Genomic DNA, 14,927 nt, shown 5'->3' on the forward strand with positions numbered 1-14,927 from the left:
TGACGAGACCGCACTACAATCAGCGATGTTCTAGCGAACGTCAGTATGGACAGTATAGAGGGACTTCTTACGCTTCGACAGTCATGCTGTAGAAAGCACTATCCAGTATAGAGAGGGGGGGGCGAACTTTTTCAAAAGGCAGTTATTTTTGTGAGCTGAAAGGTGGTAGACGTAACAGAGATGTCCCACAGAAACGCTTTAAAGAACAGCTTAGGCACCAACTTGCTTTAACTGACATAGATGAGAGCAGCTGACTGCAGGCGGCTTCAGAACTAGATAGGCCGCTGGATATACAAAAGAAAATCGACTGCCAAGGACAGACATAGACGGCGAAAAGAGAATCAAAATCGACCACCTGCATATAATGGTTATGTTTGCGTTGGATGTGTCAAAATATAAAGGTCGCAGCTGGTGCTACGTAGCCACTTAAAATACTGCCCTCCTCCCTAATCTTCGTACTCGAACACAAGGTTTGTATAAAGGTATGAAGGAAACCCGCTTCCAGATACCCCCTCCCCGTCGTAAAATTAAATTATGTTTGGTGATTGTGATTTGCGAGTTTTAATAATAGGGTTTGTTGCTGAACATAAAATTTATATATGTGTCAGACGCGAATAGCCCAATTTTCAGTAAAAGAAATTACAAAAAGTCATTTCTCTATAGAAGAAGTTACGAAGGCTATATAAAATACAACCACAGACCTATATATACTACAATAAATATAGGTTTTTGATTGCTAGTTACGATTTATTTAGGTAGGTGCTGTTTTACTATTACATACCAAGTATTAGAGTTTAGAAAAACCCAGGTTTGTTTCTTGAGCAACGCTATTAGCTAACACCTCATATCATCTCTCCATTAGTATATCTATACTATAAAGTAGAATGTGAGATGTATGTATGTTACTTATAGACATCAAAACCGCTTGACCAATCTTGATAATACTTGGCAGGAATGTTTCTTGGGTACCAACTTAGACCTTAGTGTATGTATTGTAGCCCTAAAAAAAAACTTAAGACCCTAAAAAAAATAAAGTTGTCCGACTCTATTAAAGTTATAGTATTTTATGGATCTAGGCCATGTCTACAATGTTGACATGAGAAAAGATCGAAAGGATTTAGACCTAGATCTAATTTTAAGAAATACACTTTGCGCAGATATTTTTTTTTTACTTTGACACATGAAAATACAAAAGAAGATCCATTGATTTCATTATATAATAAAATTAATCTTCAATTTTGTGTTTCAAAAGCATTTTTTACATTAATTAGTTCCTTATATCTGTGATTACAAATTTCCTGACGAACATTCTTTCATTAGACAATTGATGTCTATAATGACTGATTTTTTATTTTTTTTATAATAATAGGCCTATTAAATCTAGGTCTAGACTCTACTTAAATCTAGTCTAAAATAATGACTGTCTAACACTCTAGAGATGATTGAGAAGTTCACATAGCTGTGTTTTTAATAATACGGCATGTCGGCTGAAAGTATATAAAGTTCTTTTTATTTTGTAAAAATAAAAAAGAGGCTCGTGTACTCAGTGATAGATTGCCTAACTTTCAACTAATAATAAATTAACAATTAACGTTGAATTACAAGAAAAGTAATCATTTTTCCCGACATTGAAAAAAAGTGCCGGTACCCAGTACCGGTGCGTACCGTCACAAAAATATATGTAGGCTATATCTCAATCTTCTTTCATTAAATTTTTTTGCGGGGTTATTGCTACTTAATACATTGATACCGGATCGATTTAAATAGGGCCTAAGTATACAAGCAGGATTTCGAGCATTGGATAAATTTATTTTTTAAGTACAAAGTTTTATGGAAGAGGCAATATATTAGTTGTTTGAAGATTGTAACTTCTTAAATTCAGGCTAAAAATATCGAAGCCTACATTTTTACTCTCATTTCTAAATAGTCAGAAGAGATGGACTGACTCATAGTGTAGCTTGTGTACATCTGCAAAAACACAAACTCAGACTTTCAAAACTATTAAAAGAAAAACTTAGTGAATATTTTTACTGTATAATTCTATTATTATTCCTTTTTAGAATTAGGATATAAACAAAAATTTGCCATATGACTTTATCTAACAGAAAAAAAAATAAACTTACATCTATTTATGCGGTTATTTATAGTTACCTAGTAATAAAAAATATATTGAACTAACACGTACATTCATCATAATGCAGCCATGCGATTTTTCGTTTATAAACATAGCATTATTTAGGACCAATATTTTACAAAGGCTGCTTGGAGAAATCAGGTATACCCTTAGGAGAAAAACGACCCCTTTACTCAAGAAAAATTTAAGAAACTAGAACAGACACAAAATAAACAGTGACATTCATAACAAAATAATATTCAAATTGATTAGCGTAACACCTTTTTAAGTAATCATTTAAAGTTTAAAATCACTACAATTTTTTTCAACAATTACTTTGTGTATTAAATTGTGTATCGGAAAATGCCGGGTACATGAAATAAGCTAGTCCTAAAAAAACAACACAGATCTTGGGTAAAATACTCATAAAATAAATAAATAAAAAAAAGCGACTTCCGGCCCAATACTTTTTAATCAAAGAAACGAAACGGACTAGTCCAACAAACCCTATTGTTTACACTTTAATTACGGAGAGCCGTTTAGGTGACTTTTACTTTGTTGACCAAGCTTAGCTTTTTTGTTCTGTCAGTTCTGTAATTGTACATGGCGATTAGGGTAGAAGTTCTCCTACAGTCTAGATTCTAGCGTAGTCGAGACAAACCACAACTCACGTCGGGTCGTTTTACAATGCATCTTTTGCGTAAAACTATTTTACTATTATTGGCTTGGAAGAAAGTATTTGCAGTGTAACTTTTCAGATGCTTACGTTAAGACATTTAATTATGGAATTAGCATATTCATTATGGCTTTAGTACGAAACATCAAGTGACGCAAACTCAACGTTATAGGGTAAAACAGGCACTTGGTGACAAAGTAAAATGGCGCATTTTTTAAAAATAGATTTAAACTATTGCATGGGGCACCTCTGTTACGCCGACCACCTTGCCTTTGGCATATGTTAGTCCCCATACGGACTATAAGAAGCTCATACCGGCTTTTGCCGTCCATCCATCCCAGTGGCGCTACAGCCCATGGAGTTTCAGCCTTTTTCAACCCATCCCTCCATTCAGATCTCTCCTGGGCCTTCCGTCTCCACGCCCTAACCTCACGATTTTTACCGAGGTTTATAGTTAAATCAAAAAAGACTGCAACGTACGCAAACTCGTTGACCGCTAGATGGATCTCATGTTTAGTGTGAGCAAGTAAGGCGTAGAGAAGCTGTGTTATGACCATTTCCTTTGTTTTGGTACGGGACAGTAGACTTCGAAGCTTAAACACATGCTAATAATTCACCAGCAAAATAATAATAATAATAAAAATAAGGCTTGTCTTCGAGTCCGAAGATTAATGAGGATTGCAGTATTTCCCGTGGCAACGCAGACCCAGCTGTGACCTACATATTTTGCCACATCAAGGGCAAGCATAACCATTCTCCTTCGGTGGTTGATTAAGATTTTCTTTTCGTCTTCTGCGTCTGTCCTCGGCAGCGGATTTTCTTTTGATTTCAAATATGTATCCAGCGGCCTTTGTGTAGAGGGACTTCTTAGGGTCCGACAGTTACGCTGGCAGGGCACGTATTCCGTATGGGAGACGAACGTATGCCAGAGGCTGTCTTTTTAGAGAGGTAAAAAGTGGTCGACGTAACAGAGGTGCCCCAAGGAAACACTTTAAAGACCAGCTTAGGCGCCTACTTGCCTTAGCTGACATAGAAGAAAGCACCTGGTTGCATGCGGCTTCAGAACGAGACAGCTGGAGGTCACCAGCAAAATAAACAACAAAGTAAAAGCTACCTACACGGCTTTACACAATCAAAGCGTAAAGAGTTTATAAAGCACTTAAAACACAATAACTAATCATACATCGGCAAATTTAATTTCATTACTTCTCTTCCATAGTGCCCCATGTCCACTCCAGTGAGATCTCGATGGAGGGTTTTTGTGTCATTTCTGCTTGCAGCTGCTTGTGCCTCTTGTCCCTTCTGCTCAATCCAGTAATAAAAGACCAATAAAAGACAAGCAAGGCAAAACTTTGTTAACGAAAGAAGAACAGGATGTAAGATGTGTAGAGCACTTTAAAGAGACCCTTAACCAATTGTCGCCAGACCTAACTTACATATTCAAGGAACCCTCTCCAGACAATGATCTCAAGGTCAAGACAGACCCAATAACTGCTGAGGAGGTTACCATGGCCATAGCAGTGCTAAAGAATAACAAAGCACCAGGACTAGACATGATATCAGCAGAAATGCTAAAATATGGGCTACAGTGCATTGTTAACAGAATGACTGATCTCTTAAATCTCTGTTGGCGAACTTCAAAAGTCCCAGAGGACTGGCAAAAGGGAGTGATTGTAAAGCTTCCAAAAAAGGGCAACTTGGCAGACTGCAACAACTGGAGGGGCATTACTCTCCTCTCTGTTCCAGGCAAAGTTTTCAGCACTGTTTTGTTGAGACGGCTTCAACAGTCTGTAGATGAAAGGCTCAGAGAAGAACAAGCAGGTTTCCGAAGAGGCAGATCATGTACAGAGCAGATTTTCGTTTTACGAAATATCATAGAACAAAGTCTTGAGTACCAACAACGGCTAACGATCAGTTTTGTGGACTTCAAAAAAGCGTTTGATAGTGTCCACCGAGAATCACTATGGAAAATAGTTAGAGAATACGGTATCCCAGAAAAATTCGTCCAGATCCTACGACACCTTTACAGTCAGTCTAGTTGCTGCATTAAAACAGAAGAGGGAACAACAGAGTTTTTTACAATCGAGACAGGTGTGAGACAGGGGTGCATCTTATCTCCCTTCCTTTTCCTCCTAGCCATCGACTACATAATGAGGAGAGAAATGGACCAGACTGCCTTTGGTATTCCATGGCATGAACAACTCCGATTGACGGACTTGGACTTTGCTGATGATGTTGCACTACTCGGGGCTACAAATAAATGCATTCAAGAAATGACGGAGAGCCTAGACAGAGAGGCACCCAAAATTGGCCTCCGCATAAACTTGGATAAGACTAAAATTATGCGAGTTGGATATAGGGCAAAGGGTGTCCCCGTCAGACTTGGCGAGTCAAAGCTTGAAGAGCTGGACAAGTTCACGTACCTTGGCAGCATCATAACAAATGATGGAGATGCTTACCATGATGTAGCATGCCGAATAGGAAAGGCAGGGAGCATTTTCCAAAGGCTGCAGCCTATTTGGACTAGCCAAGCCATTGGACTCGAGACAAAAATACACCTTCTCAACACAATCGTCATTCCAACTGCTACATATGCATGTGAGACGTGGAAGTCATCTGTCAAAATTGAGAAAAGACTAAATGTGGCTCAACAGAAATGGCTGAGACGGATTTTGGGAGTCAGTTACACAGACCGGATCTCAAACAAGGAAATCCTATGCCGAACTGGGAGTCGAACACTTAGTGAGGTTGTGACTGAGCGTCGCATGAGATTTGCGGGACATGTTCTACGTCAAAATGAATTACGCACACCAAGAGCTGCGATAACATGGAAGCCAAAACGAGGAAAGCGCAAACAGGGACGTCCTCGTATTACCTGGCGACACACCTTCATGGAGGACCTCAGAACAGTGGACGCCAGGTGGGAGGAGGCTTCAGACATTGCCAGTGACAGATCATTATGGAGACAGCTTGCCGCCCAATGCGCCGAACGGCGCGGGAGGACCTAAGTCTAAGTCTAAGTCTTCCATAGTTCCATAATAAATTAATCTACAATAAGAATGGTGCGCAAATGTTTAAATTAGGCCAATTGATTCATTAAAACTTGTTCTTGTTTGCAAAGAAATAATTTAGTGTACTTCTGTAAGAATAGTGACGTAAGCAGTGTTTTTCCCGTTTGACGACAATTTTCATTCATAAAACATTCTAGCCAAAATTAATTTTTTGAAAATGAAACATTAAAACCGATATAACGGTCGACGGTTTTCCCCTTATGGCCAATGAGTTGCGAATTTTTTATCATGTGTATATGTATATACATATAACTTGAATTTTTAAAGAAAATCTTTTCGAAATAAAATTTTATTTATATAGAAGAATTGCTCGCTTCAGCGTTCAGGATTTACACAAAGTCATATAGGAAATATTTTGTAATAACCAAAATGAAGGATCGGGTAAAGACAATCTGAAGAGTTGCTTTTTCGTTCTGTCATGTTCTCAATGTAATTGTACATGGCGATTAGAATAGAAAGTTTCTTAAGTCCCCACAACTGTATAGAAAACCACAGCTCAAGTCGTAACGTTTTACATTGCATCATTTGCGTAAAACTATTGGACTTTTATTGGCTTGGAAGAAATTCTTTGCAGTTCTCAAATGGTATAGTTCAGACATTTAATATTGCAATTAGTATATTCATTATGGCTTTAGTACGAAGCATCAAGTGATACAAATTCTCTACTTTATAGGGTAAAACGTGCACCTAGTAACAAAGTAAAATCGCGCATTTTTCCCTAAGACACTTAAAAACATCGCGTTAGTATTCTAAAGAAGAGATATTGTGAGGCATCTCTGTTACGCCGACCCCTTTCAGCTCACTAAAAAAAAAAGATTGCCTGGCATATATTCGTCCCCCATACGGGATAAGTGCCCTGCCCAGTGTGACTGTCGGACTATAAGAAGTTCAAACCATTTCGCAAGAATATCGCTGCTTCCCCCCAATGGTCCACAAATGAGATTGGACCATAGTGCTCTGAGCATGCTATAAGCATAAACGTACCGCTGTATAAAAGCCATAATTTATTTATTTAACACGAAAACAACGCTACGGATCGGGAGTCTTTACCCGATAGCTCATTTTTGTCATTATAAAATGTTTCCGAAATAGGTAAATATCTTTCCTTAAACAAATTTTTCAGCCGGTTGAGGCTCGGTCACCTGGTACTATAAATATATATACATACATACATATAAGAATTGCTCGCTTAAGAGTGTAGGATTTAATAAAGATTAACTCTCAGTAAATATTAATACACGAACACCAGTTCAGGAAGAAACTGTCCAACCTTCCTGGACCGGGGACAAGACCTCACTGACTAACACACTCTCTCTCTCTCTCTCTCTCTCTCTCTCTCACATTCAATGAAGACTAAACCATTCAGTTCATAACACGTGCAGACTATTCACATTCATAACCTGGGCCTGGGTCTACATAAGCAACGGGATTTAACTAGTATACCAAAATATCAACACAATAACATATTCACTCTCGCCATACCTGCCCCTGACACCATCCTATTTAAATACAAATACTTATCATATCTCAGTTAAACCTTAATGCGTATTGAAGTTTATGTGATTTGTTAAATCTCATGAATACATACAGTGATGGTCCGCACGATTTTAACAGTGACATGCGTGTCGGAAATATATCTGGTCCGTGGGCTGCAAATGTTTTGGCACCAGTGAACTCTGTTGAAACGTAACCCTAGAACATGCCGTGTCTTTGGTTCATTTTACAAGCACATAAAGTAGCGAAGTTTAACATAAACAAACTCCTACAATGTCTTCACTTTGACAATAAATCTTGATAAAACTACTAGATATGTTTTAACCGCTAATATCTAAAGAACGTTTATGTCATGTTTCATTAAGTTTGGTCAAACTGTTTAGAATTCTATAAAGGGCATAAATACACCTTACATTCTTCTCTAAATAATAGATTATTTAAACGAAATTCTTCTTTACATTTATGGTATTGCACTCAGCGAAATGACGCATGGCAACAAAATGGTCGTCAATTATCTTAACAATTTTAGAACCTACAATTAAACAGGTCTTTAGAGAAATATCATCTTTTTTTAACTCTCATCAACACATGCGTACCTATCGGCTAAATGTCTCAATCTTGAAGTATAGCAAGCTGTCGTCATTATGTTGTCTAAAGTGTATATATATACACTAAGTAAGCTTTTTCACTCCACTGGAACTAAGGGACGAGGTCTAGTTACCTCACATTCTAGTTTCTGGTCTCCGGCATTTATTGGTTTTTAAATTTTAATCTTCATTTTTTGTCGAAATTGTTATAACTGAAAGTGAAGTTCGAAAACGTTTTCTTTTTTATTTAGTTTATTTAATTTCGTTTTTCATATATTTATCTTTTTGCTTTTTTTTATATTGGAAATAAGTTGTTAAAAATAATTTTACTTCGAATATCGTACAGCATATTATAGTGCAGTTTTTTTTGTTTGTATAACAGAATAAAAGAGCTCCAAGAACAAAAATGCTTCGACTTCAGGTCTGGCTACTCGCCTTGGTTGTGACGGTAACTGGACTTTCTGACTCTTACTACAAAGCTCGTCAGGCATTTATAGATGAGGAACTGGCCATGAGAGTTGGGGCTAAACAGGTAATATAAACTGACGAGTGAAGTGTGCTATTACAAGCTGCTTGAAAGTTTAACCCTTTTTTTTTTCGAAAGCTCTAATCCTTGGGTACTCTCTAATCCTTGGGTACTCTATAATCCTTGGGTATTCGATACTAATGCTGAAGACCCCCAGGTAGATCTTTTTTTCTTTAATATATCACCATTGCAGGGAGAGATTCACCACTTATAAAACGCTTCCTTTGATCAACAGGTGAGATAGTCGCTTGTAGAAGTGACTTTCTTGCAACCTATGGAGACTTCATGAACTCAATGCCTTACGGAACTTCACTGAAAGTTCTTTTTGTTCCAATTCGTCTTTGTATGTCTTTAACTCCGAGGCCACAAAAAGGATGAAAATATATATACACGTTTATATAAATAAGTTTACTTTTTACGCCAACTTTGGTTAAGAACTAAATATTGGAATAAACATGTTCAGAATGAGAAACAGAGTTCACCTGCGTCTTTTCAAATGTGCTCATCAAAATCAAAATCGCTTGCAGGCAGAGAATACGGTGAAGAGTCAATCTTTCATCCCTATTTCGTTTTTATTTTGGTATTTTTTAGAGAAATCTTTTCACTGTCTGAGACTTTCTCTTCCACTTTAAATAGATATTCTTTTAAAAGTGGAATAGAAGTGAGTTTCTTGTGTACTTTAAGTTTAAACAAATGTAAACTACCTTATTTAAAAAACAACACTAAAGTAAGGCTATAAATCAACAATGTTTTCAAACCACATGAACAGATTCTGAACAGAAAGGAACAAACCGTGAACAAATTTCTGATGAATCTGAAGAATCAAACAATTCAACAAAGTATCTGGACGACCACGCCTTACCCTCCCGCCATAAGTTTCTTCAAGAGTAAACCTTGGATAGACAACAGCACCATTTACAAAATCATTAAGATGATGCCTAAAGGTATAGAATTAGTATTAATAGTAACAAGTAATTTAGGTCTTGACTTAAACTGAAATCAGTAATTGCAAAAAAAAAATACACATATATAGAGTAGCCCACTTTTTTTGGCCAAAGTAATCGGTTTTGCGACGACCTGTTGATATATTGTTAATTTGATAAATTGATAATTATTTTTTTTTATATTTTTTTTTTATTTGTAGAATCATAATGATGTTTAGGGTTAGGGTTAGAACTTTGCAGTTCTAGCGATTTCTTTACCAATTCTTCAATGTTCCCTACGCGTCAAATTATTTGTCATATACGAAGTCTTCCCCTATTTGACCCAAAAGTGTTCTATAACATTCATTCTGGAGTGTAGTGGATGGTGGGAAGACATTCAAAGTAATTCAAAATAAAACATGTTTTAGCTTTGTATATATAACAAAAAAAATGAAAACACCTTGCTCGGGAATGAATGAAACAACAGAGAAATGCAAAGAACAATCTTATTTTATGACCGATAACCAGTCTCTTACAAACTTATTTTATGACCGATAACCAGTCTCTTACAAATTTATTTTATGACCGATGACCAGTCTCTTACAAATTTATTTTATGACCGATGACCAGTCTCTTACAAATTTATTTTATGACCGATGAACATTCTCTTACAGACTTATTTTATGACCAATGACCAGTCATTCATTGTATTTGTATGGTTTTGAACTCCAGGTGGTGTACTTCATCTACACGACTCGGCCATGACGTCATTGGACTGGGTCATCAAGACTCTGACACACTTGCCTAACTTGTATACACGTGTAGAGCCTGGCAGATACCCTACGAGAAAGTACAAGTTCTCAGACACGCCTCCTGGACTTGGTAAGTATACTGTAGAAGTAGAAGTTCTTAGATACACCTCTAAGAGATAAGGAGTGTAATTTAGAAAGTGCACGCTTTCAGATACGCCTCTGGAAAATGGCAAGATTATATACATTTGAGCAATACAAAATGTTAAAAAGAAGGACTTATCATTAAGAAGAAACAAAACACAAAAGTTGTAAGAGAAACAAACCATTTACATTTAGAAGTAAGACTGCGTGAAAGACCACAGGGATGGCAATTTGGTAGACCTTCCTATGTTGACCAAATTTTGATGCCCGTTGCCGACATTGTGGGGAATCAGACGAGACGGTGGTGCACGTCTTGCAAGAGTGTCCGCTGCTGCGGGGAGACGTATCCAGTTTTGTATGGAAGCTATGAGGCACAGCAGAGTTCCTTACCAAGGCACTACGCCACACAGCAGAGTTCCTTACCAGGGCACTACGCCACACAGCAGAGTTCCTTACCAGGGCACTACGCCACACAGCAGAGTTCCTTACCAGGGCACTACGCCACACAGCAGAGTTCCTTACCAGGGCACTACGCCACACAGCAGAGTTCCTTACCAGGGCACTACGCCACACAGCAGAGTTCCTTACCAGGGCACTACGCCAAACAGCAGAGTTCCTTACCAGGGCACTACGCCACACAGCAGAGTTCCTTACCAGGGCACTACGCCACACAGCAGAGTTCCTTACCAGGGCACTACGCCAAACAGCAGAGTTCCTTACCAGGGCACTACGGGAGACCTAGGTCTCCCTGCCTTGTCACCAATCGAAGTTCATCTTAGGTAGAACTAGAAACCCAAAACTCAAAGTTTGTTGTTTTAATGCTAGTGAGATAAAAAAAACAACAACCGTAAACTTCGCATTGCTATTGGTCTAAACTGCCCACAGGTTGTGACGCTGCAGGTCAGTGTTCAGGCCTTCTATAAGGAATGGCCTCGACCTAAGTCACACATCTTGATGATAATAAGTGGGGGGGTGCTTTTATAAAAGCTACAAGCACATCATTTAGCACTCTTTGGTGAGGGTAACCTAAATGTTATTTCTATTTATAGATTGGCAGTCCATGGATGAACTGAGGTCAGCAGCGAACGATCCAGACGAGTTTGACGAGCAGTAAGTAGAGGAAAAAAGATTTTTGTATCCTCTGATGACATTTAAATACACTAAACTGATGACATTTGATAAGAGTACTGTGACATTTGTCATGATACATTTATCTCATCTTCTAACACTTAAAAAGTTGCTTATAGCAAATATTTATGGACTTTTCACGTATATGTCTCCAACTTATCTGTCCTTAACAAATAGAGACAAAGACTTTGACTATATACGAAATATAAATTTCATATCTAGCAATCTTATATTATTAGCTGCTTATTGTTGATGTGTTACAAAATAAAGGTTATTATCATGTTTTTTTTATTCAACCAACGTTCTTAAGCAAATGAATGAACAAAATAAACAATGGAAATACAGATTTCGTCAACAAATCGTTTGCAAAACGTGATCAATTTTCTTAATGTACACTCTGTCCATAACCTGATGTCTCTGTCTATAACCTGATGTCTCTATCTATAACCTGATGTCTCTATCTATAACCTGATGTCTCTATCTATAACCTGATGTCTCTATCTATAATATGATGTCTCTATCTATAACCTGATGTCTCTGTCTACAACTTGATGTCTCTGTCTACAACGTGATGTCTCTGTATCCTGGTGTCTCTGTCCCACAGGCTTATCATCGATACATCCATCTGGGTGAAGGACCCATTCCAAGCCTACCCTTCAGTTAACGATGTCTGGGGCAAGTTTGAGACCTACTTCTCCTCGATGAAAGGTCTTGTGGCACCCCCAGAAAATTTGAGGTAACAGCTATTGCTTCCAGTATGTTGACATTATGTGCTTAATGTATGTTGTCAATAGTTTGACTTATGAAATATTCCCTTTGGAGTTTTGAATTGCATCACTGCTTCAATAAAGAAAATTGTTTTTTATTATTTAGTTGCTATTCTCTTCATGGGTGGAGGGAAAGATTGGCAAGAAAAAGGTTTGGGGAATGAAAAGCAGAAAATTCCTGGAACTGGTAGTGAAGTGGATAGAGTGTTGCGCCAATAACGTGAATCCCGTGGGTTCCACCCAACTACTGGCCGTTTTTTTTATTAATTGAAGATCCCATCCGATTCGACTCTATTAGATTCAGTCGATCAAATGCGATCCGATTAGATCCGTTTAGGATCCGATTTGATCCGTTCCATTATGATTCAATCCTTTCTGATCCTATTTGATTAGAACCATCGTGTATCAATATCGATATAAAATAGGAGGCTATTTATTTTTTTATATTACTTGCTGCTTACAGGCTTATAGCATTGATTTATTCGGTCTATTTAAGCCAGCATAGATTTGATGAATCAAACATGAACAATATAAGTGATAAATGTGAATATAAGTCGAGCGTGACCATTTGTGGCGTTCTTATTGGACAGTAATGTAGTATTCAACTCTCACAGTTTGTACAGCGTCTGTCTGTTTCATGTCCCTACATACTCATATGTACACAGGGATAATTGGGGATGAACATTTTAATTCCCTCTAGCTCAATTCTCAGAATAACAAAAGTAAATTCGTATCAATGAAGCCTTTCAGAAATCCCAGTAAATAATTACAACACAGATCGTTAAACTAAAAGACTTTGTAGAGCTGACTGACTGACTGACATAACTGACTGACATAACTGACTGACATAACTGACATGACTGACTAAATGACATGACTGACTGGCATGACTGACTGGCATGACTGATTGATATGACTAATTAGCATAACTGACATGACTGACTAAATGACATGGCTAACTGACATAACTGACTGAATGGACATGACTGACACGACTGACTGACATGACTGACTGAGATGACTGCTTATTTGAAACTTAGCTGAAAGTGAGGGTTTTTTTTGCTGGTCAGTTGTAATTATTAATTTGATAATGCCAATTTTGGCATGGCTCGTATAAAAAACATTGAAACTAACTCCGTTCACTAGACAGCAATGAGGCGTGACATTTTCCCAAGAGTTTTCAGCGTTATTTAAGCAATGAAAACAAAAATCACACTACAATGACCCAATGGTAGGAATGTACTCCATTAACCAAAAACAAAGTTTCATTGCCTCTATTATAAGTTGGATAAGAGATGTGTTTAGTCTTTCAAACAGAAGGTACAACACACATAAAAAAAAAAGAAATCAAAATGTACATATTTTTTTTTTGAGGATTCGAATAAGAGATTGAGCCTTTTCAAAACAATTAGATCAATTACAAGACATCAATTAGGCCAGAGGAGGCGCGGTGGCTGAGCGGTAAAGCGCTTGGTTTCCGGACCGGTGGTCCCGGGTTCGAATCCTATGAATGACTGGGATTTTCAACTTTGGAATCTTTGGGCGCCTCTGAGTCTACTCAGCTCTAATGGGTACCTGACATTAGTTGGGGAAAAGTAAAGGCGGTTGGTCGTTGTGCTGGCTACATGACACCCTCGTTAACCGTAGGCCACAAAAACAGATGAACTTTACATCATCTGCCTTATAGACCACAAGGTCTGAAAGGAGAACTAGTTAGGCCAGGCTCACATCTAACTTTACATTCACTTTCATCTATCCTTTGATCTGCGGGACCGTTGGGGCACTACACATGATCTGTTAACCTTCTTTCTCCATTCTTATCTCTCAATTGTCTTTGATATAATTTCATTCGGATGTTCTTTCTGAAAATATTGAAGCCTGCCTGGGTGGACCACTTCGGGGGCCGATTTTGAGTTTGTGTTTCCACACAAACTGTCTTTTGTAACCTTGTTTTTTATAAAACAATATCCGGAACAACTTTATTGTTAATGAAATATAAGTCAATATAGAGATTTTCATTTAGCATTTATATGCTAGTTACATAAAAAAAAAATGGAATGTTTAAGCATGGACATTAATTAAATTAAGTTAGAAGAGCAAACAAGCATTCGTTGGCATTGATTTGTTTTCACAAAAACATCCGAAACAATCTATTATAGATACTTAAAACTTTAGATGTTTCGAAAGGAACATTGAAGATTAAATCAGATTTTCAATAGCGAATAGTGTTGTTGTTGTTTTTTATATAAACGTGACGACAGACCGACCAAAAGACAAAAAGCAAAAAAAAAGGTGGCTTTTATCCTGATTGGGACACTAAACAAAAAATAATTTGAATCTGATTATTTACATTTTTTTTAAGGAACTGGTTTAGCGTGGTAAAATGCCATAGCATTACGCTAATGCGCTAAAGGCGCTGCATTAAAAGTCCATTTTAAAAAATGTTCATGATATTTACAATTTACATACAAAGTGCATTCTTAGCCTTTATAAACAAACATAAATGTTTTCTTTTAATTTTAGCAGCTAGCTGACCAGAAAAAACACCTTTAACTAATGTTTAATTTGTTGTGAACATTTCTTGTACATCTTGTAAATATATTTGACTTTGTGATACTGAAAATACACACAAAATTATCTATCTTTCTTTGTTAACATATTGTAACATTATCTCCCTTACATTTAGAATTGGTGTTTTTTATGAAAAAAATCGCTTGCATTATTAATTTAATAAACTAAACGGTTGGCT

General features: G+C 37.2%; 1 protein-coding gene across 9 annotated transcripts in view; it reads left to right on the forward strand.

The window, feature by feature from the left end:
* Positions 1 to 14,927, forward strand: part of LOC106050709 (adenosine deaminase AGSA-like) — a 69,263-nt gene that overhangs the window by 42,205 nt on the left and 12,131 nt on the right. For 6 of the 9 annotated variants that reach the window (XM_056034811.1, XM_056034810.1, XM_056034807.1 and 3 more), the window contains exons 2-6: positions 8,324 to 8,473; positions 9,237 to 9,411; positions 10,123 to 10,272; positions 11,333 to 11,393; positions 12,016 to 12,147. In XM_056034811.1, the coding sequence (XP_055890786.1) occupies positions 8,348 to 8,473; positions 9,237 to 9,411; positions 10,123 to 10,272; positions 11,333 to 11,393; positions 12,016 to 12,147 (644 nt within the window). In that variant the 5' untranslated portion in view covers positions 8,324 to 8,347. Of the gene's footprint in view, positions 1 to 8,014; positions 8,160 to 8,323; positions 8,474 to 9,236; positions 9,412 to 10,122; positions 10,273 to 11,332; positions 11,394 to 12,015; positions 12,148 to 14,927 lie in introns of those variants that run through there. The other 3 variants (XM_056034812.1, XM_056034809.1, XM_056034808.1) reach the window with 3 other exon arrangements.

Source organism: Biomphalaria glabrata, chromosome 7 (genome assembly GCF_947242115.1).
Source record: "Biomphalaria glabrata chromosome 7, xgBioGlab47.1, whole genome shotgun sequence".
In the NCBI taxonomy this organism is placed as follows: domain Eukaryota; kingdom Metazoa; phylum Mollusca; class Gastropoda; family Planorbidae; genus Biomphalaria; species Biomphalaria glabrata.